Here is a 24765-nt window from a genome sequence, read left to right as displayed (position 1 = left end):
ATTTTTCTGCTCTGTTGTATAACCTTGATGTGACTGATTTGACTTTAAATATTTTAATACTGTATTATACCAATATTATTTAGACAGTGTCTCCGGTAATTTGACGAAGTAAATTGTAGGCTTCACTGTTCTAAAATATTAAAGCGTAGACAGTCATCCTACAGGCATCGAAATAAGTCGAGAATGGTCGTTCAGGTTACCGGGAGGTTACCACATGTTAGAAAAGTCAACGAACGGTAGTTTCGTTTCCGAACGTAAACCAGGCAATGCATTCAGGACTTCTGCGTTTCATTATCTCGTCAGGAATTGCATCGATGTTCGCGCGCAAGTCACTCCGCGTTTAAGCAGCGTCCACTAGATGAATTTATGTCCGCGTTTTGTTTTCTCGTACAAAATTGCACCGATGTTCGTGCGCACTTGTGCAATTGCAAAGCAATTTTGGCAATCCGCGTTTAAGCAGCGCACAATAGATAAATTTACTTCCGGATTTCGTTTCTCGTACCGATGTTCGCGCGCACCGTTACAATTTCAGAACGACCGCGTAGTAGTAACAGGAATTCAATTCTAACTTTCATATAGTTGTGGAAACCTACAGGTTACCAGACTATATTTTGTGGTAACCTGTAAATGGGTTACCAGACACAATGCTTATTTCGATGCCTGATCCTAGAGAACCTAGGTAAACTGTAGGTTATTGTCTTTATTGTGATATGTACCAGTATTAATTCTGTATGACAAGGTTACTGAATGAGTATTTAAGGGTTAATTAAAAAATTAACCAGTTAGGAATAGAGTTGTAATTCCTTTATTAATTAAGTTCCCCTGGCAGCGTTTCTCAATTATCACACGTGTGTGTGTGTATCACGGTGAAGTGATTAGAATATTGTGTAAACTAGACACCTAGTGATTAACTAATTGATTAGCTCTGGGTTGTTATTATATTGTTGTTGTTAATTAACTACTGCGGCAAGTACATGAAGTAACGCGAAAAGTGCGTGTGTGGGGAGAGGAGAGGGGGAGGTATAGGGGCCATGTCCCCCAATCACACTTTTTTCTAGTCTAGGCTAACACCTTTTTCATGCCCACATCCAAAGCACCGTTTGGGTTTGTCCCCCCCCCCCCCCACCCCCGGGAGACCTGCGGCTTGCACGACGAGTAGCTTGGAACCTTTTCTTCCCACTGCAACCCTTTGTATTTGCCCGTCTCATTGACAGTGTGTGTGTTCCACCTCAATAAGATCCTGGCTACGCCAGTTGATAGGATTGTAAGCCACTGACAGTGTGTGTGTTCCACCTCAATAAGATCCTGGCTACGCCAGTGGATAGGATTGTAAGACACTGACAGTGTGTGTGTTCCACCTCAATAAGATCCTTGCTAAGCCAGTGGATAGGATTGTAAGCCACTGACAGTGTGTGTGTTCCACCTCAATAAGATCCTGGCTACGCCAGTGGATAGGATTGTAAGCCATTGACAGTGTGTGTGTTCCACCTCAATAAGATCCTGGCTACGCCAGTGGATAGGATTGTAAGACATTGACAGTGTGTGTGTTCCACGTCAATAAGATCCTGGCTACGCCAGTGGATAGGATTGTAAGACATTGACAGTGTGTGTGTTCCACCTCGATAGGATCCTGGCTACGCCAGTGGATAGGATTGTAAGACATTGACAGTGTGTGTGTTCCACCTCGATAAGATCCTGGCTACGCCAGTGGATAGGATTGTAAGACATTGACAGTGTGTGTGTTCCACCTCGATAGGATCCTGGCTACGCCAGTGGATAGGATTGTAAGACATTGACAGTGTGGGTGCTCCCCCTCGATAAGATCCTGGCTACGCCAGTGGATAGGATTGTAAGACATTGACAGTGTGGGTGCTCCCCCTCAATAAGATCCTGGCTACGCCAGTGGATAGGATTGTAAGACATTGACAGTGTGTGTGTTCCACCTCAATAAGATCCTGGCTACGCCAGTGGATAGGATTGTAAGACATTGACAGTGTGGGTGCTCCCCCTCAATAAGATCCTGGCTACGCCAGTGGATAGGATTGTAAGACATTGACAGTGTGTGTGTTCCACCTCAATAAGATCCTGGCTACGCCAGTGGATAGGATTGTAAGCCATTGACAGTGTATGTGCTCCCCCTCAATAAGATCCTGGCTACGCCAGTGGATAGGATTGTAAGCCATTGACAGTGTGTGTGCTTCCCCTCAATAAGATCCTGGCTACGCCAGTGGATAGGATTGTAAGACATTGACAGCGTGGGTGCTCCCCCTCAATAAGATCCTAGCTACGCCTGTGGATAGGATTGTAAGACATTGACTGTGTGTGTTCCACCTCAATAAGATCCTGGCTACGCCAGTGGATAGGATTGTAAGCCATTGACAGTGTATGTGCTCCCCCTCAATAAGATCCTGGCTACGCCAGTTGATAGGATTGTAAGCCACTGACAGTGTGTGTGTTCCACCTCAATAAGATCCTGGCTACGCCAGTGGATAGGATTGTAAGACACTGACAGTGTGTGTGTTCCACCTCAATAAGATCCTGGCTAAGCCAGTGGATAGGATTGTAAGCCACTGACAGTGTGTGTGTTCCACCTCAATAAGATCCTGGCTACGCCAGTGGATAGGATTGTAAGACATTGACAGTGTGTGTGCTCCACCTCAATAAGATCCTGGCTACGCCAGTGGATAGGATTGTAAGACATTGACAGTGTGTGTGTTCCACGTCAATAAGATCCTGGCTACGCCAGTGGATAGGATTGTAAGACATTGACAGTGTGTGTGTTCCACCTCGATAGGATCCTGGCTACGCCAGTTGATAGGATTGTAAGACATTGACAGTGTGTGTGTTCCACCTCGATAAGATCCTGGCTACGCCAGTGGATAGGATTGTAAGACATTGACAGTGTGTGTGTTCCACCTCGATAGGATCCTGGCTACGCCAGTGGATAGGATTGTAAGACATTGACAGTGTGGGTGCTCCCCCTCGATAAGATCCTGGCTACGCCAGTGGATAGGATTGTAAGACATTGACAGTGTGGGTGCTCCCCCTCAATAAGATCCTGGCTACGCCAGTGGATAGGATTGTAAGACATTGACAGTGTGTGTGTTCCACCTCAATAAGATCCTGGCTACGCCAGTGGATAGGATTGTAAGACATTGACAGTGTGGGTGCTCCCCCTCAATAAGATCCTGGCTACGCCAGTGGATAGGATTGTAAGACATTGACAGTGTGTGTGTTCCACCTCAATAAGATCCTGGCTACGCCAGTGGATAGGATTGTAAGCCATTGACAGTGTATGTGCTCCCCCTCAATAAGATCCTGGCTACGCCAGTGGATAGGATTGTAAGCCATTGACAGTGTGTGTGCTTCCCCTCAATAAGATCCTGGCTACGCCAGTGGATAGGATTGTAAGACATTGACAGCGTGGGTGCTCCCCCTCAATAAGATCCTAGCTACGCCTGTGGATAGGATTGTAAGACATTGACTGTGTGTGTTCCACCTCAATAAGATCCTGGCTACGCCAGTGGATAGGATTGTAAGCCATTGACAGTGTATGTGCTCCCCCTCAATAAGATCCTGGCTACGCCAGTGGATAGGATTGTAAGCCATTGACAGTGTGTGTGCTTCCCCTCAATAAGATCCTGGCTACGCCAGTGGATAGGATTGTAAGACATTGACAGCGTGGGTGCTCCCCCTCAATAAGATCCTAGCTACGCCTGTGGATAGGATTGTAAGACATTGACTGTGTGTGTTCCACCTCAATAAGATCCTGGCTACGCCAGTGGATAGGATTGTAAGCCATTGACAGTGTATGTGCTCCCCCTCAATAAGATCCTGGCTACGCCAGTGGATAGGATTGTAAGCCATTGACAGTGTGTGTGCTTCCCCTCAATAAGATCCTGGCTACGCCAGTGGATAGGATTGTAAGACACTGACAGCGTGGGTGCTCCCCCTCAATAAGATCCTAGCTACGCCTGTGGATAGGATTGCAAGACATTGACTTGAAGCAAGGTAAAAACTCCCATCTTAACGATGATGGCTTAAAGTTGTTAGAAAGACGGGGTGAGGAATTAGGAAAATTTATCTTCGACCATGATAACTTAGAATTCCACAACAGAGAATGCTAAAAACGTTACAACATGCTTTGTATGAATCATACCCCCACCTACAGAACTATAAAAGAAAACATCTGTTTTTTAGCCTAAAGCCCTGTAGGTGATATATGTTCGCTGCCGAGCTGTTGATTAGAAACGGGCAAGAAAAACGCTAATTAACTGCCGTCAAATGGTGCGCGAAAACTGCCCATGCACGGGAACATGTAGATGGTTGCTTCCACTCGGCTGATGGATGGACAAACGCGAGATGATAGCTACCTGGACGCCGCTGCTTGGTGTTTTACGGTTAATTAAAAAGACTTTTGCAAAATTCCAAGGGTTACAGGTCTGGGAATCGCTGTACATTGCCCAAAAATATGACAGGTTCATACTATGAGAAGTGTGTTTTGTTGTTCTCGGTTTCATTGGGGGTCAAGGTCACGTCACGTCAAACGTCATTCAAAGTTTACGTCCGAAACTTGGTTCGTCTGCTGTGTTGCAAATGATAGAATAGTAGTGTCCCTATTGTTCCTGTCACAAGACAGCCATTGCCACATATAATTTAATAAAAGCTGAAGCAAATTCTAAAAGTTAAAAGGTAGTTAAAATAATTTATATGCATTATTAACAGAATTGTGTAGGTTTGTTTTAGCTTATTCGTTTTAGTTTTTGTTTATTTAAAAAGATAGACTCCTTTTTTTACAACACGGGCTTGACAACAATCTTTAATATAGAAAATCTATTCCATAACTTGACATTGTGGGAAGTGCATATATGCTGAACAACCAGAGTGAAATGAACCGTTCCGTTCTGATTCTCATATAACAAATTCTTCAGTATTATTTACACAGTCACTATTCATCAACACTGCATATTATTTACACACTCACTCACAAACGTGACAAATTATTTACACAGTCACTACTCACAAACTTGACATATTATTTACAGTCACTATTCATCAACACTACATATTATTTACACAGTCACTACTCACCAACATTGCTTATTGTTTACAGTCATTACTCATCAACTTGACATATTATTTCGTCACTACTCACCAATTTGAAAATTATTTACACAGAAACTACTCACCAACTTAATATATTATTTAGTATTACTACTCACCAACTAAATATATTATTTAGTCACTACTCACCAACTTAGTATATTATTTGGTATCACTACCCACCAACTTGACATATTATTTACAGTCACTACTCACCAACTTATCATATTTAGTCACTACTCACCAACTTGACATATTATTTGCACAATCACTATTCACCAACTTATCATATTAAGTCACTATTCACCAACTTGATATATATCTTATTTACACAACACTACTCACCAACTTAACATATTATTTACAGTCACTTCTCACCAACTTAACATATTATTTACAGTCACTACTCACCAACTTAACATATTATTTACAGTCACTACTCACCAACTTGACATCTTATTTAGATAGCCACTACTCACCACCTTGACATTTATACAATCACTACGCACCAACTTGACATATTATTTGCACAATCACTATTCACCAACTTATCATATTAAGTCACTATTCACCAACTTAACATATTATTTACACAGTCACTACTCACCAAACTGTCATATTTAGTCACTACTCACCAACTTGACGTATCCGGCGCTGTCGAGCAGGAGGTTCTCTGGCTTGAGATCACGGTAGACGATCCCGCGGCTGTGTAGGTAGGAGAAGGCCTCCACCACACACGCCGTATAGAAACGCGTCGTGCTGTCGTCAAACGATCCCCTGCAACAAACGGCAGTCCGCCATTACTACACGATCACTGACCATAAACACTTTTAAAATCGTATCTCTGCACGAGACGGAGTCTAAATGACGGTTTTGGCAAAGTCGTGGGTGCTCCCAGTGATAACTGTCATCTGCGTTATCTATAGGAAGACTGCCACTTTACGGAATAAACCCTACTTTGTAAGAGGACTGCCACTTCTAAGACTGGTTTGACCAATTTAAATCTACACAAGACAGAGGTCATTGGATATTTAAGCCAAGAAAGAACTAATACATTGTAGGGTCAAAATAGTAAATAGTACTTTTGTGTAAAATTTAATCAATGGAATTCTTGAACAACGCTGTGATTGTATTTTTTAAATCGTTATTTTATTTGTGCTGCAGTTTGCTGTTATTTGTTTTACAATAATGCTAGCGATGGTTCTTTCTGTGAGGAGTAAATCAGTATTTGTGCTGCAGTTTGCTGTTACTTGTTTTACATTAATGCTAGCGATGGTTCTTTCTGTGAGGAGTAAATCGGTATTTGTGGTGTAACTGATGTTCATGAACCACTGTCAAAACAGTGATGACACCAGGTGTTAGCGAAACACACGGGCATATCAAACCACGTCATGAGAATTATGACACGAAGACTGGGCATTCCGCCTTCACGTGTACAGTTTGATGAAATAGTGTTGTATACATGAGCCGTGCCACATCAGTAGTACATCAAACATCGTGCTTGAAGCTTGGCTGAAACCACGACAATAAGAAGACTACAGCAATGTGATTCCCGTTTAAAAAACAACAAACTTGACTGGTGTTAGCAAAAACACAACAAAAACAAAAACCATAAAACAAATTATAAAACAAAACAAAAATACACCCACCACCCAAACCCCTGCCCCCCCCCACCCCTAAAACAAACCACACACAAAAGAGCGCTCCATACCTTACTGTAATATTGTTTGTGGAATACCCGTATAATATATGCTTTTGTACTAATTAGATGAAACACTTTTGATGCTATTTTGTGCACGCTGTTTCAAGTGATATATTTTACATGCATTAAAATACATCTTATCTTCTTATACGATCAAAGCTACATACGTGCCATACATCTGATATTTTATCTTAAAATCAAAGCTACTTTGTTAAAATAGTTTGTGCGCAGACAGACAGACACACATATTGACAGCGAGAGAGAGAGAGAGAGAGAGAGAGAGAGAGAGAGAGAGAGAGAGAGAGAGAGAGAGAGAGAGAGAGAGAGAGAGAGAGAGAGAGAGAGCGAGAGCGAGCAAAAGCGAGAGACCGATACACAGAAACTGAATAAAAATCTGAGAAACCACATGTCTGTCCAGTACACCATAGCATATATAAATACCAAAAGTAAAAAAAAAGAAAAAAGAAAAACCCCACTAAATGTTAAGAAAGATAAAAGTTAACGGAAAAGAAAACTAAAAGAAAAGAGAGAAAAAAGAGAAAATAAACCTGGAGTGTGTTAACAGATAAATAACGCTGTAATTAACCTGGATGCACACCAGACATTGGACTGGTTCGGAGCCGAATTGCGTAACCAGATAACATGTGCATGAACGTAACCAACAAACGTCTCAATTAACATTTGATCCGCAGCACACGCATCCCACAAACACCTGCTGTTGTCATGAAATAACTCAGACACCATCCCAATTAAACGATTTCAGCAAACACTGTACGAAACGTCGGGTAAATCGGTTAATACGTATACCCAGCAGTAACTTCCGCTTACGTAGTCTTGGATTTAAATTTATGCGCCTGTATTAAAGTTAATTAAATTTGATTATGATAAACGTGCACAGTTTATAGCCACAGTGTACTAAATATAGAGAGTACATTCCTCAAGGATATGTTCCTGTGAATTACGTTAAATATCTATTCTATTCTATCTATGTTGATATAAGTGCCGTTAAATATCTATTCTATTCTATCTATGTTGATATAAGTGCCGTTAAATATCTATTCTATCTATGTTGATATAAGGTGCAGTTAAATATCTATTCTATTCTATCTATGTTGATATAAGGTGCCGTTAAATATCTATTCTATTCTATCTATGTTGATATAAGGTGCCGTTAAATATCTATTCTATTCTATCTATGTTGATATAAGTGCCGTTAAATATCTATTCTATTCTATCTATGTTGATATAAGGTGCCGTTAAATATCTATTCTATTCTATCTATGTTGATATAAGGTGCCGTTAAATATCTATTCTATTCTATCTATGTTGATATAAGGTGCCGTTAAATATCTATTCTATTCTATCTATGTTGATATAAGTGCCGTTAAATATCTATTCTATTCTATCTATGTTGATATAAGGTGCCGTTAAATATCTATTCTATTCTATCTATGTTGATATAAGTGCCGTTAAATATCTATTCTATTCTATCTATGTTGATATAAGTGCCGTTAAATATCTATTCTATTCTATCTATGTTGATATAAGGTGCCGTTAAATATCTATTCTATTCTATCTATGTTGATATAAGGTGCCGTTAAATATCTATTCTATTCTATCTATGTTGATATAAGGTGCCGTTAAATATCTATTCTATTCTATCTATGTTGATATAAGGTGCCGTTAAATATCTATTCTATCTATGTTGATATAAATTAATTCGTTAGGGAGTTATCGCTAACAAACTAATATCGTAAATAACGGAAACAAAGACATGTATTTGAATGTACTTAATACAAGTCAATATATGAAAAAAAAATTGAAAAAATCTCCCCAACGAAAACAGAAACTAAACAAGAGGTTAACATTCCAGTTCGTATCTCTGCACAGTGGAGTCTAAAGGAAGAGTTGACAGGGTTATGAGTTCACGGCTCCCACGAATTACTGCCAGATTCTTCGCCTATAGATTACACCCAGGAAGATGTTTCTTAGATGAAACACAAACATGAGGACTCACTGCTGCTAACTACACAACTACATAACGTGTCTCGGGGTGTCTGAAATACTGAGGTGGTCCCTTTTAACAAGTGACTTCTTGAACACGTTTTGATTGTAGGTTGACACAAAACCAGTATGGAGTATAACTTTAGCTGAGTCACTTGGATTTTAAACATTTTATCACTAGAAAGGAAAGAAATGTTTTATTTAACGACGCACTCAACACATTTTATTTGCGGTTATATGGCGTCGGACATATGGTTAAGGACCACACACATATTGAGAGAGGAAATCCGCTGTCGCCACTTCATGGGCTACTCTTTTTGATTTGAAGCAAGGGATCTTTTATATGCACCATCCCTCAGACAAGATAGTACACACCACGGCCTTTGTTACACTACTTGTGGAGCACTGGCTGGAACGAGAAATGTGTTTTATCACTAGAATGCATATTGCCATTCTAGTGATAATAGTTCTCTCACTCGTGTACCTGTGCTGTACGAACTGCCAAGTGAATGCATTAATCGAGTATATAAACACTAGTCTGTTTAGAGTGCCACCAGATTGTTTTTCTACCACTGACATTACCGGCGGTACTAGGTTGAACAGACTCACAGAGTGGGAGTGACAACTCGAAATATGTGCCAAAATTAGAACTGTACAATTTAAATATATGGTACATGTGAACATCGCTGGCCATGATGCAAACTAGTTTTTATGCTAAATGATCTAAAACTTAGTTGCCGAAGATCGTCGATTGTTGTTTATTAAACTAAACGTTAAAGCAAACCTAGGTTACAACTTACTACACCCATACCAGGCGTGCTTTACATCCTCTAATTCTAATTTAGCATGCGCAATAAGTCTGACCATGTCCTTGACCTGGCACGAGCACGCGGTCACACAAAGGTAAAATAAGCCTACTTTTTCAGTCCTCACAGTCTCTCCAAGGTGTCCACAAAAGGCTTGCTTGAACGTTTACTGGACGCAAGCACGTGCGACATAGATAAATTAAATGTTATATTGACCGAGACGAAGTTCCACCAGTAATGCTTGTTATGTTTATTTTCATCATTATATTGAATTCACGCAGAAATGGCGCGCTAATGGAAAATACTGCCAAAACATATAAACAGTTAACAGACATTCCACGTATGCTACTTGTGGGATTGTTCCCCATGTTCATCTGATTTTTGTTGTTGCAATGTTATAAAGACTGTATAATTTACGGTTTCTAGAAATTCATAATTTGCCTTCAAATAGTCATAGAACTGTATAACCTGGGGCGTAGCAGAGAGGAAACAAACGCCGAGGCAAACCCAGACCTGTAAAATAAATCTGGGGAAATTCCAGACGAAGCAAGCGCCTCGTCTACCTCACGCTGGCTACGCATTGATAACTATGTCATTATGTATAACTATGTTTTTATGTGTGGACGATTTAAAACAGATTCAAATATTTTCGCAATATAAATAATAATAATTACTTGTTTATATCTGGAGAGTGTTTCTGGTCATCCTAGTGTTTACAGTATCTCAACGTACAGTTTACAGGCTTTCAAGCAAGATTTTGTGAAAAATAAGGGTTTTTTTAGGGCAAAATTCTTAAAAAATAAGGGCTATTTTTAGGAATTTTTAGGAATTTTTTGACAAAAATAAGGACTGAAATTCAATAATCAATATAAAAGAAAAACATTCTGTACTCACCTCCAGGGAGAACATAAATACAAAAGCTAATTACCAACTCAGAAGATCATGCCAATGGTCATCAACAGCAATATTCAGCATATCAATACAACCAGATTAAAGTAATCTGATATGGTGCAAATCCATGCTGAATATGATGCTGATAACCACCAAGATGTCTTCTGAGAAATACATTAATTCAACATATTCATTATCTGAAAGTATACTAAGGCTAGATTTAATTAATTCCAACACTTATTTTATGTTGCATTTATCAAAAAAATTCAAAATTTAGGATTTTCACCAAAAAATTAGGGCTTTTTAGGATTTTGAAGCTTTAATAAGGAATATTAGGGCTGCTGTCTGTCTCGATATATAAAGTTACATGTTACATGTTGAGTCTCGATAAAGAGATGTTAGTGTTTGCGAGATTAACTCTCGTGAGATGTTGTCGCCATGAGTTAGATGAAGAATAAACCGCATGTTAGTGACTAACTTGTTTCTTGCTTGTTTGCGTTATAATAACTATAACGCATAACGTAACATGGTGTCAGAAGGTGAAAAAGTACCCTGCTCTCGAAAAACATGTTTTGGAACAGAGTAAATGTGATATTGCTGTAAAAAACTGACCAAAATGTTAGTAAGTGGGCATTTCTTCTGTGACACTTCCTCCTTAAAGTGCGCACCAATCCGAGAAAACTTTCTTCTTTGATCTACGACCGGAAGTGATGGTCCGTAGTCATACGTTGGAATTGTAAATTCCTCCGGAAGTAAGCACTGCTTTGGTATTTCCGACCGGAAAGGAGCATCACAGCGATCTTTTCCATCGGAAACGTGAACCGAAAGTGTTTATAAGTAAACTTGGTGGGTTAAATACTGGATTATTTTTCTGTACTACACTGCTACTAGTAAGTGATAACAATGGGTGACCAAGAGGTACAGTCTACAGTCATTCAGAATGTTCCGTTCCCGTGCAAACTAGAGTTGAGTGGAAACGTTGCTACAAAATGGGAGCATTTTAGACAAATATGGGATAATTATGAAATTGCTTCGCGACTTGAACTACAACCCACACAAGTAAGAACAGCTACACTTCTAACATGTTTTGGCCCTGAAGCACTGAAAGTATACAATGGGATGCAATTTCCTAATGTAGATGATAGAACTAACATTAACATTGTGTTAGAGAGAATGCAACAATTCTGTCTTGGTGAAGTAAATGAAATCTACGAAAGGTATTGTTTCAATAAACGTGACCAAGAGAAAGGTGAATCTATAGATGCGTACTATACTACATTGATGAAGATGTCAAAAAACTGCAACTACGAACAGTTGAGAGATTCTTTGATAAGAGATCGGATTGTTGTAGGCGTTGGTGACAACCACACGAGGAAACGGCTACTACAGATGAGAAATCTGAACCTTCAGCAATGTCTAGATACCGCTAGGGCATATGAATCCACAAATCAGCATCTTCAAGAGATGGCTCAGGGAAAATCGGAAGACGTTCAAGCTTTTCAGCATAGAACAAAGAAAAAGTCTACTGTTGGTCTGCAGGTTGGTCAAAAGAGAGTTACTTTGATCAACTGTTATTACTGTGATAAACGACATCCCAAGAGGAAAGAGGAGTGTCCTGCTTGGGGAAAGACCTGTAATATCTGCAAGAAAGAAAACCACTTTGCTTTAAAATGTCCTACTAGGAGATTCAAACCAAGGAGTGATCGAAAACAAAAATCGAAAGAGAAACTATATACAGTAGAAGACAACTCTGATGACAGTAGTGAGGGAAGTCTTATGTCCGTGGATGCTATTGCTGAGGTTGCTGCTGTTAATGTTGGTGGTGAAACCTATCCTACTAGAATCTTTGTGGACATGATAGTAAACGGACAGAAAGTGAACTTTCAGATAGATAGTGGAGCGAGTGTAAACGTAATATCTGAAGCAGTATATTCAGGTTTGTCTGAAGAAAAGCTGGAAACTAGTAACACTACACTTATTATGTTCAACAAATCTCAGATCAAACCAGTAGGAAAATGCAGATTAAGGATTCTCAATCCTAAAACTAAGAAAGAATACAGTGCAGAGTTCCAAGTTGTAAAAGAGAAATGTCGATCTGTATTGGGGTCGAGAACCGTGCAGAAAATGAAACTAATAACTGTGAATCAAAACAATTTTGAGTCTGTACATGGTGTGGAGACCATGCTTCCTCTCAGGAAAAAAGACATTGAAACACAGTTCACTGATGTGTTCACAAGAGATGGTAAACTGGAAGGAGAGTTACATCTAGAAGTGGATCCAGCGGTAGTACCAGTACAGATACCACACAGGAAACTGCCTTTGGCAAAAAAGACAATGGTCAAGAAACATATTGACAGACTTGTCAAGAAAAACGTTTTGGCTCCTGTCTCAGTACCTACAGATTGGGTGTCTTCTATGGTAGTATGCAATAAACAAAGTGGCATACGTCTCTGTATAGACCCAAAACCTTTAAACAAAGCTTTGAAGAGAAACCACTATCCATTACCCACGATTGATGATATCCTTCCTGAACTGTCAACGGCTAAGTTGTTCACTGTACTTGATGCAAAAGATGGGTTTTGGCATGTTGTCTTAGATGAAGAGTCTAGTTACTTAACTACATTCTCAACTCCATTTGGTCGTTACAGGTGGAAGCGGATGCCATTTGGAATTTCTCCAGCGCCTGAGGAATTTCAAAGGAAACCGCAAGAAGCTCTAGAAGGATTAGAAGGAGTGGCTGTTGTAACTGATGACATACTACTATATGCACTGGATGAAGCTGATCATGATCGTAAACTAGTTTTGTTGTTGAGGAGATGCCAAGAGAAAGGTATTCGGCTCAACAAAGACAAAATGAAGTTTAAACAGACTGAAGTTAAATATAGTGGACATACTCTAACTGCATCAGGTCTGAAACCTGATCCAGCCAAAGTTGAAGCAATCATTAAGATGCCACCCCCTTCTGATAAACAAGGAGTGCAACGCTTGATTGGGATGGTGAACTACGTTGCCAAGTTTGCTCCACAGCTAGCAACAGTCACCGCTCCGATTCGGGAATTACTGAAAGCAGAAGTAGCGTTTTACTGGGATGAGACTATACAAGGGAAAGCTTTCAGCAAAGTAAAAGATATTCTGTCAAGGGCTCCTGTCCTTGGATACTTTGACAATGATAAGCCAGTAGTTTTGCAATGTGATGCAAGCCAGCATGGGCTTGGAGCTTGTCTTATGCAGGAGGGAAAACCTGTTGCATATGCTTCACGATCTCTGAACACAACAGAATGTAATTATGCACAGATCGAAAAAGAACTTCTAGCGATCGTGTTTGGTGTTGAAAAATTTGAAACATACTTGTTTGGCAGATCTTTTACTGTGGAATCAGACCACAAGCCGCTGGAAAGTATTTTTAAAAAGAGCCTACTGAATGCACCAAAGAGACTACAAAGAATGCTGTTGAGACTACAAAAGTTTGAATTTGTCTTGGTATATAAGAAGGGATCGTCAATGTTCATGGCAGATGCTTTGAGCAGAGCATACATACCACATCTGACAAAAGAGGTACATGATGGTGAAGTATTTCATGTGGATGTGCGGACTGTAACTGAAAAAGATGTTGAACTGATAAATATGTCGGAGGATGTAAGGATGACTCCAGAAACTCTGGAGGAAATACAACAAGCATCTGAAACTGATACAGTGATGAATCAACTAAAGAAAATCATTGTACAAGGATGGCCAGAGACAAAAGCAGAAATACAAATATCAGTTCAAGATTATTTCAGCATTCGGGATGAGTTAACTGTACAAGATGGTCTTGTCTACAAAGGAGACCGTATTGTAATCCCTACAGCAATGAGAGGGAAAATCAAAGAAAGAATTCACAGAAGTCATCTAGGAATTCAAGGATGCCTTAGACGGGCAAGAGAAGTGGTTTATTGGCCGAGGATGATGAACAAAGAAATTGAAGAATGTATTTCAAAATGCTCTGTCTGCAGAGAATTCTCGGTGAAACAACAAAAAGAACCACTCATCAGTCAAGAGATACCAGATCGACCATGGCAAAAAGTCAGCATGGACCTTTTCGAAACTGAAGGCTGTGATTATCTAGTCATTGTTGATCACTATTCAGACTTTTTCGAAGTTGACAAACTAAGTGCAAACAAGAAAGCATCACAAGTTATTGGAAAGATCAAGGCTCAGTTTGCAAGGCATGGTATTCCCGAAGAAATGTTCACAGACAATGGACCTCCGTTCAACTCAAAAGAATTCAGTGAGTTCGCAAAGGAGTATGGATGTATGCATGTTACAAGTTCACCAAGATATCCAGAATCAAATGGAAAGGCAGAGAGTGCTGTCAAAATAGCTCAGTCTATCATCAAGAAAGCTCACAGAGCTAACACCGACCCATACATTGGCCTACTCGACTACTACAACACTCCGACAGAGCTGGTAACCACATCGCCAGCACAACGGATGTTTTCTCGCAGAACTAGAACATTGTTGCCTACTGCTCGACGTCTGCTCACACCAGAAGTAGTCAAAGATGTCAAAGAAAAACTGTATTATCGGAAAGAAAAGCAGGTCAAGTACTACAACAGAAGTACAAAATAGCTTGAAAGTTTAAAACCTGGTGATATTGTGAGGATACAACCAGTAGAAAAAGGGAAATGGGTTTTGGCTAAAGTTGAAGGGCAAGTGGATGTGAGGTCATACCAAGTGCGAACAGAAAATGGTAGAACCTACAGAAGGAACAGAAAACATCTAAGAAAAACGGAAGAAGAGTATGCACCAGAACCATACGTACCAGAACCATGTATTCTTCCTGTAAACATTCAACCTATCCAACCTACCCAGGAGAGATGCGAAAACAAAGAAGCACAGAGTACTACAATACATCAGTCAATGTCAGAGATACCAGTTCAGACTAAGACGGTGCGAAAATCACCCGAGAAGCTGAAACGCGCATTTGGTGAAAAACTTATTGTTACAAGAAGCGGAAGAGTGTCCAAACCAAACCCAAAGTTTAAATAATTAAGTTAGTTCAAGTACAAGAATGAAGAGAACAATTCGTTATGGATGTGCATTCTTGGAATATAATTTTTCATTATGGATGTGCAAGGACATGCATAAAAACCACACAGGTCAGAATAATACCTGGTTTTTATGTATAAAGGCAGGGCAGTCTACCCTCGTCCTTTATTGTGTTTATTTTCGGTAGTTAATTGTTGTAGTTTATTTGAATAGTTAAGAAAACAGAATAGAACACTAATGCAAAGTTGAAATTGTTTTATTTACAGAAACTCCAAATTGATTGTAAAGGGAGATTGGCTAAAGAACTATTCAACAAAAAGAACTGTTAAACAGAAGAAGACTAGAAACTTTAGTTTGAAAACAAAAAAGGGGAGATGTCTCGATATATAAAGTTACATGTTACATGTTGAGTCTCGATAAAGAGATGTTAGTGTTTGCGAGATTAACTCTCGTGAGATGTTGTCGCCATGAGTTAGATGAAGAATAAACCGCATGTTAGTGACTAACTTGTTTCTTGCTTGTTTGCGTTATAATAACTATAACGCATAACGTAACACTGTCCAAAAATAAGGAAAATTAGGAAAATAAGGGCCCGCTTGCAAGCCTGAGTTTACTTTCTCATTCTACTCGCTTAATACGTACGATGTTATTGGGGGTAGAATCCATTTGAAGTATTACGTGGACAAGAAACACAATGGATATTCTAAGCAAGACAAACTAAGCAATATGTAATCTCACAGGCCGGTACCCTGATCAAAATCCCGGGGGGGGGGGGGGGAGGCACTACTTTTTATAAACAAATGAAACACTATACAAATAAAAGCCTGAGAAGTGTATGCTATTTTCTGGAGAAAAAAAATATCAAATTCTCAGGGGGGCAACTACCCCCCCCCCCCCCCCCCCCCACCGCTCTCCGGAGGATACGGCCCTGTATTCGTTAAGAATGCTCCATTAAACACAAACAAATGTCTAAGAAGTCAATAAAGTCTTTAAAATTAAGCGATGCCAAATGTTGACTACGGTAGGCTACTGTGTTTTCTTGCTTTATTTTAACCTTGGACGATCGGACGTGCAGATACCAATAACAACACGATAACACTAACATTTACAAAAACACAACACGAAATCTGTATCTGCTGCGTCCGCCATCCATTAACACGTGTTTTCCTCACTGCCAGGCTTGTAACTTACTGTCAGATTCACAGACGAAACGTGTTTTCAAAGTTCACTTTACGTCAAACTTCAGCAAAGAGGAAGCGGTCGTTCGCTCGGCTGTCCGTACATGTGAATAGCGCATTAATTTGGTTTGAAACGAGTCGTATGTGCTGTTTACACAACATAATCGAAAAGTGGCGAAATCTGCCTAACATTCTCCTCTGATGTCAACACCGTCTGTATGTCTATTTGTCTTGATTACCAAGGCTGTTTCTTTGTCATTGGCAGCCTGTACTATTCGTCTACAGCACAACTTTGGACAGGATGTTAGGTATCGAGACTACCGACTTCTGTCGTGTAGTGGTTAGAGCTGGTAGGTAAGGGGCTCGCACCACGGTACAGGTTCTCAAAGTGAGATTTGACAGCAGACGAATCACGTGTGAACACACCACCACGTGAACACACCACCACGTGGACACACCACCACGTGAACACACCACCACAACCTTGTGAAAACATCTTTCGGACTCTGTCGTGTGGTGAGATTCTATTTGAATGTGTTAACCGGTTAGCCGGTAAGTGCGTGGGTGTTCTACCCACAAACATAAACTCCAACCAAGCAAGTGCATAACTCATTGGTGCAGATGTGCGGCACTTCACCCAATTATTTCTCCAGTTAAGGTTCAAGCACACTGTCCTAGACTAACTGTCTGCCCCGGACTGGGCCACTGGCCTCCAGAGATCGAGCCCGGGGGGGGGACATGCTCGAAACCCTAGTGGTATGGGAGCATGAAAAAGTTTTGAACAACAACAATAGACTAACTGTTTTTAGTGCGAGACCCATTTAATTCACTCTAGGTTGGAGACAGCACGCGACGAACCCAGCACCTACCAGTTGAGAGTATTAAAATGTTCCTACATATACATAATCATCAGTAACTATATAAATATCTTTTTATTAATGACAGTCAGATATTTATTCCGCCAATTGATTCAATATCATTAGAGTTAACAGTAAAAAGAGAAAAGGAAAAAAGATATCTAAGAGAACTAATTATAAGATGGTGGAATATTAAAGTCCAGACAACCAGCATAAGAACGAAATATATGGAATGCTTAAAGTTAGCACACAACTAGTGCACATTGATTAATTCATCGTCGGCTAAAAGATGTCAAACGGTTGGCAATTCGGATATATATTCTTAGAGAGGAAACCTGCTACATTTTTACATTAGTAGATCTTTTATATACAGTTTTCCACAGACAGAACAGCACATACCACGGCTTTTGATATACCAATCGTGGGGCATTGGTTGAGATGGGGGGGGGGGGGAGGAAGAGGAGACAGAGAATGGGTCCACCGAGGTGGTTCGATCCTACGACCCGTGCACCTCAGGCGAGCACAAAGAAAATCGGTCAAACATGAACTCTTCATCGCCTCACTGTAATATAATATTACAATATAACAGTAATTAGTAATCGCTTTTCAAAACGAATATACATAGATGTTAAAATTCCAAGATAATGCAATATTAAAGGCATAATGTTACAGATTACTAGGTAACTGTAGATTCGTAACGAATCAACGAATCAAACTGAATTTACACGGGAACCAAGCATTCTTATTGCGCGGTTTTCCTTTTATGTGGAGGACCGGTGCTCGATAAAAACGTTATTTGTTCTTAATTACGGCAACGTAGCTATACTTCAATTGTATATCAAAATCTCGATCGCAAGTAGGGTATAATGATTATGTAGCTACTTAGATAAAGTATATTTCAGGACAAATCAACTTTATTTTTAGCTAATACAAAATTTTTTTTAGCCGATGATAAGATAAAAAATCAATGTTCTCTAGTGGCGTCGTTAAATAAAACAAACTTTACTTTTTAGAAGAAAAAAAATGTTGTACATCGATTGCCAATGACATTATGCCTTCAAATACAAGGCAATAAGAAATCAGATTTCTAAAATATTAGAGAAATAGACCAAAAGCAATGCAGTATTATATTATATGAAAACAGAAACATTGCCAGTCTTGTAAAGGTGCGTTTTCACGGCGCGACTTGTGTTAGCGATCTACATAGAACATGATACTTATTGTATAACCAAGATCGATATGATTTAAAGATCGTCACCACAGCTCAATTACCCACAACACATCATTAACACAAGTAACACCGAGTTAACGCACCCTACTTTCCTACTGGTGTTAACTTGCAGTCATGAAAGAGAAATACTAGCCACTATTTGTCAAAGAAAAGAGAAATTTTATCTTAAAATTATACTTGCCCTGGGCTGGAACACAAAATCATCAGAATTAAATATAATTGTAGGTGTACATTAAAATAATTATGTGTGTATGTACTGATCTTTAACGAGCGACTATTAAAAGTCAGAGTATGTCAGAAGAAACCTACTTTCGTCACACGGGTTACTCTTTTTCACAATCAGTAATACATATTGTTATATACTCATTCGCAAAAGGACAACACATACACACACTACGACAATTTGAGTAAACCGCTAGCTGAAATATGTCTCTAGAACCCGTTCCCGCCGTTCTCGCCATGAAAAAACAATCAAACTAAGGAGTGGTTAATTGCTCGCCAAAATTAAATGATGAGGATCCATTTAATATATCACCATAATAAGTATTTAATCCTTTTGTTGTACTATTTGTTTGTATACCTATTCTAATGGGGAGCTAAACTTTACTCTCATTCAACTAGTTTCAGGGCAGTGATGGGGTGGGTGAGAGGGAGGGGGGGGAGAGAGTGATAGCTCCCCTTAAACGGTGCAGTCTGCCTCTTTATGTTCCACAGACAAGGATCGATCCCAGGATATACCAAACGTGAATTCTCGATCAATGAAAACAACCACGTTCTATAACACGATTGATATTGCATGGGTACATTCCCAGAAGACATGTGCACGTGACTACATACAAACACAGGTGTTTTGTAAACTGTTTGATTGATGGGCAAAGCATCCTGTAAGGATATTTGTTACCAAAATATAATTCCTGGCACTTGAAACGTAAACAAATGTAAAGAATACTTCAGTACAAATTCACAGCAGATTACTCGGTCGTAATCTAAGAAAACTGATAATGAAGGAGAACGTTTAGCAACTAGAGAAGAAACCGACTGCCATGCAAGTAATGACTAACGCAGGCGCGTTAAGATAAACTATGGAGAATGTTTCTGTTTATGTTCTGAAAGTGTGATTCGTCAGGCTAGTTCAACACCTGTTAGCTGTAATATTATACACTTAACGACAGACACGTCTAGGAAATTACACTAAAACCTCATTTTACAAAATAAACGTGTATTTAAAAACATTTAAAAACAATAAAGCTGTATTTGAAACAATAAAAATAAAGTTGTAAAGAATAACATAATATTTGAAAACAATAAAGGTACATTCAAAAACAATAGAACTAAAATTACCCCCAGCCCCCGATCTATATTTGAAAACCAGAAAAGGAGAAAGCAACAGATAATGGTTTGAATAATGGTTTGCTTATTATTGTCTGTAATGTGGGCAAGGCTAGAGGTAGCGGAACACTGTCTGGTTTGGTGGCAGTTGTGATACACTGGCTTGTATTCGTCTTAAACGAGATCGCAAACCTCAACACTTGTACTTTTGGCCAAAACAAATAATAAAAAATGCTCAAGTTACATTTCCCTGTTTTTGAGTTAAAATTGATCTTATGTATTTTGTTTTGTCTTTAATTACGGCAATATGCCTCTCCTGAGGTTTGTGATGACATGGGTTGTGGTTATAAAATGTTTAGAGTCTGCATTCAAACCTTAATAACGCCAGGAGACTTTAACCAACGTTTACAAATTGCATGCATATTATGTCATTACACATTTTAGTCTATATATTAAAGTTTATACATATGAAAATATAGACGGAAGGTTTTAATAAACATTTCCTACGTACGAATAGTAAACATTTGTCTATCAAAGATCGAGTTTGGACTTTCCTGTTTATAAACCTTGTGCCTGTATCTTGCTTATACAATCATCACGAGTTTAAACAGTAACGTAATACAAACTCCCAGCTTGAGATAGACTTCTGAATCTGAAATATTTATAAACACGTGTCTTGGTTGGACAAACACCAGGTAAGTGTTAACTCGTGTCTTGGTTGGACAAACACCAGGTAAGTATGAACACGTGCATGACGTCTGTGAGGGGTAAACAGGTGTATGTTGTGTTGTTACTCACTTATCTCGGAGCACCGTCCACAATTCCCCACCCAGACACGCCTCGAGCAACATGTAGAGAAACTTCCGGTCTTTGAAGGTTCGGTACAACCTGCAATCAGAGAGCATCATACGCCAATTAAACGAGGATGGTTACCACGTGCACTAAATAAACCAGCAGTTGAAGTCCTAACAGAGAATATACACACCAATAACACTCTAACATTGTATGTTGCTTTATTCGTCATACCTGGTAGATTAACATTGACTCTGTCCAGAACGACAACAATGTCATCTGTAGTCGCAACAACAACAACACAAACAACGACACGACCATCACTGGCCAATGTCAGCAAAAATTAATAAACTCTTAGATTATTTGGTAGTCTATATATAGTAATGGAGTGTGCTTAGTTGTCTATATCAATGAAGTCTATTTCAGTAGTCCATACCCGACAATTATGTCAGGTTTGGTAGCCTGTACCCGACAATTATGTCAGGTTTGGTAGCCTGTACCCGACAATTATGTCAGGTTTGGTAGCCTGTACCCGACAATTATGTCAGGTTTGGTAGCCTGTACCCGACAATTATGTCTAGTTTGGTAGCCTGTACCCGACAATTCTGTCTAGTTTGGTAGCCTGTACCCGACAATTATGTCAGGTTTGGTAGCCTGTGCCCGACAATTATGTCTAGTTTGGTAGCCTGTACCCGACAATTATGTCTAGTTTGGTAGCCTGTACCCGACAATTATGTCTAGTTTGGTAGCCTGTACCCGACAATTATGTCTAGTTTGGTAGCCTGTACCCGACAATTATGTCTAGTTTGGTAGCCTGTACCCGACAATTATGTCAGTTTGGTAGCCTGTACCCGACAATTATGTCAGGTTTGGTAGCCTGTACCCGACAATTATGTCAGGTTTGGTAGCCTGTACCCGACAATTATGTCAGGTTTGGTAGCCTGTACCCGACAATTATGTCTAGTTTGGTAGCCTGTACCCGACAATTATGTCTAGTTTGGTAGCCTGTACCCGACAATTATGTCTAGTTTGGTAGCCTGTACCCGACAATTATGTCAGGTTTGGTAGCCTGTGCCCGACAATTATGTCTAGTTTGGTAGCCTGTACCCGACAATTATGTCTAGTTTGGTAGCCTGTACCCGACAATTATGTCTAGTTTGGTAGCCTGTACCCGACAATTATGTCAGGTTTGGTAGCCTGTACCCGACAATTATGTCTAGTTTGGTAGCCTGTACCCGACAATTATGTCTAGTTTGGTAGCATGTGCCCGACAATTATGTCAGGTTTGGTAGCCTGTACCCGACAATTATGTCAGGTTTGGTAGCCTGTACCCGACAATTATGTCTAGTTTGGTAGCCTGTGCCCGACAATTATGTCTAGTTTGGTAGCCTGTGCCCGACAATTATGTCAGGTTTGGTAGCCTGTACCCGACAATTATGTCTAGTTTGGTAGCCTGTACCCGACAATTATGTCTAGTTTGGTAGCCTGTACCCGACAATTATGTCAGGTTTGGTAGCCTGTGCCCGACAATTATGTCTAGTTTGGTAGCCTGTACCCGACAATTATGTCTAGTTTGGTAGCCTGTACCCGACAATTATGTCTAGTTTGGTAGCCTGTACCCGACAATTCTGTCTAGTTTGGTAGCCTGTACCCGACAATTATGTCAGGTTTGGTAGCCTGTGCCCGACAATTATGTCTAGTTTGGTAGCCTGTACCCGACAATTATGTCTAGTTTGGTAGCCTGTACCCGACAATTATGTCTAGTTTGGTAGCCTGTACCCGACAATTATGTCAGGTTTGGTAGCCTGTACCCGACAATTATGTCTAGTTTGGTAGCCTGTACCCGACAATTATGTCTAGTTTGGTAGCATGTGCCCGACAATTATGTCAGGTTTGGTAGCCTGTACCCGACAATTATGTCAGGTTTGGTAGCCTGTACCCGACAATTATATCAGGTTTGGTAGCCTGTACCCGACAATTATGTCTAGTTTGGTAGCCTGTACCCGACAATTATGTCTAGTTTGGTAGCCTGTGCCCGACAATTATGTCTAGTTTGGTAGCCTGTACCCGACAATTATGTCAGGTTTGGTAGCCTGTACCCGACAATTATGTCTAGTTTGGTAGCCTGTACCCGACAATTATGTCTAGTTTGGTAGCCTGTACCCGACAATTATGTCTAGTTTGGTAGCCTGTGCCCGACAATTATGTCAGGTTTGGTAGCCTGTACCCGACAATTATGTCTAGTTTGGTAGCCTGTACCCGACAATTATGTCTAGTTTGGTAGCCTGTACCCGACAATTATGTCAGGTTTGGTAGCCTGTGCCCGACAATTATGTCTAGTTTGGTAGCCTGTACCCGACAATTATGTCTAGTTTGGTAGCCTGTACCCGACAATTATGTCTAGTTTGGTAGCCTGTACCCGACAATTATGTCAGGTTTGGTAGCCTGTACCCGACAATTATGTCTAGTTTGGTAGCCTGTACCCGACAATTATGTCTAGTTTGGTAACCTGTACCCGACAATTATGTCTAGTTTGGTAGCCTGTACCCGACAATTATGTCTAGTTTGGTAGCCTGTACCCGACAATTATGTCAGGTTTGGTAGCCTGTACCAGACAATTATGTCTAGTTTGGTAGCCTGTACCCGACAATTATGTCTAGTTTGGTAGCCTGTACCCGACAATTATGTCTAGTTTGGTAGCCTGTACCCGACAATTATGTCTAGTTTGGTAACCTGTACCCGACAATTATGTCTAGTTTGGTAGCCTGTACCCGACAATTATGTCTAGTTTGGTAACCTGTACCCGACAATTATGTCTAGTTTGGTAGCCTGTACCCGACAATTATGTCAGGTTTGGTAGCCTGTACCCGACAATTATGTCTAGTTTGGTAGCCTGTACCCGACAATTATGTCAGGTTTGGTAGCCTGTACCCGACAATTATGTCTAGTTTGGTAGCCTGTACCCGACAATTATGTCTAGTTTGGTAGCCTGTACCCGACAATTATGTCTAGTTTGGTAGCCTGTACCCGACAATTATGTCTAGTTTGGTAGCCTGTACCCGACAATTATGTCTAGTTTGGTAGCCTGTACCCGACAATTATGTCTAGTTTGGTAGCCTGTACCCGACAATTATGTCTAGTTTGGTAGCCTGTACCCGACAATTATGTCAGGTTTGGTAGCCTGTACCCGACAATTATGTCTAGTTTGGTAGCCTGTACCCGACAATTATGTCAGGTTTGGTAGCCTGTACCCGACAATTATGTCTAGTTTGGTAGCTTGTACCCGACAATTATGTCAGGTTTGGTAGCCTGTACCCGACAATTATGTCTAGTTTGGTAGCCTGTACCCGACAATTATGTCAGGTTTGGTAGCCTGTGCCCGACAATTATGTCTAGTTTGGTAGCCTGTACCCGACAATTATGTCTAGTTTGGTAGCCTGTACCCGACAATTATGTCAGGTTTGGTAGCCTGTGCCCGACAATTATGTCTAGTTTGGTAGCCTGTACCCGACAATTATGTCTAGTTTGGTAGCCTGTGCCCGACAATTATGTCTAGTTTGGTAGCCTGTACCCGACAATTATGTCAGGTTTGGTAGCCTGTACCCGACAATTATGTCTAGTTTGGTAGCCTGTGCCCGACAATAAATAATGACGTCTGTCTTGGTAGTATATATCTGATACTGGAGTCTGTTTTGATGGTCGAAACTTGATAATGAAGTATGTTTTCGTATTCTATACCTGATCATCTTGGTAGTCTATAAAGGACAATAAACTATATTTTGGTAGTCTATACCTGATAATGTTGGTGGTCTATAAATGGCAATCAATAATGAAGTCTTTTTGG

General features: G+C 40.1%; 1 protein-coding gene across 1 annotated transcript in view; it reads right to left on the bottom strand.

The window, feature by feature from the left end:
• Nucleotides 1–24765, bottom strand: part of LOC121378627 (cGMP-dependent protein kinase 1-like) — a 181469-nt gene that overhangs the window by 27992 nt on the left and 128712 nt on the right. Inside the window, exons 12-13 of the mRNA XM_041506891.1 lie at nt 20928–21017; nt 5739–5880 (exon numbers count right to left, since the gene is read on the bottom strand). Coding sequence (XP_041362825.1) covers nt 5739–5880; nt 20928–21017 — 232 coding nt within the window. The remainder of the gene's footprint in view (nt 1–5738; nt 5881–20927; nt 21018–24765) is intronic.

Source organism: Gigantopelta aegis, chromosome 8 (assembly GCF_016097555.1).
Source record: "Gigantopelta aegis isolate Gae_Host chromosome 8, Gae_host_genome, whole genome shotgun sequence".
Lineage (NCBI taxonomy): Eukaryota > Metazoa > Mollusca > Gastropoda > Neomphalida > Peltospiridae > Gigantopelta > Gigantopelta aegis.
This window is presented reverse-complemented; position numbering and strand designations above follow the sequence as displayed.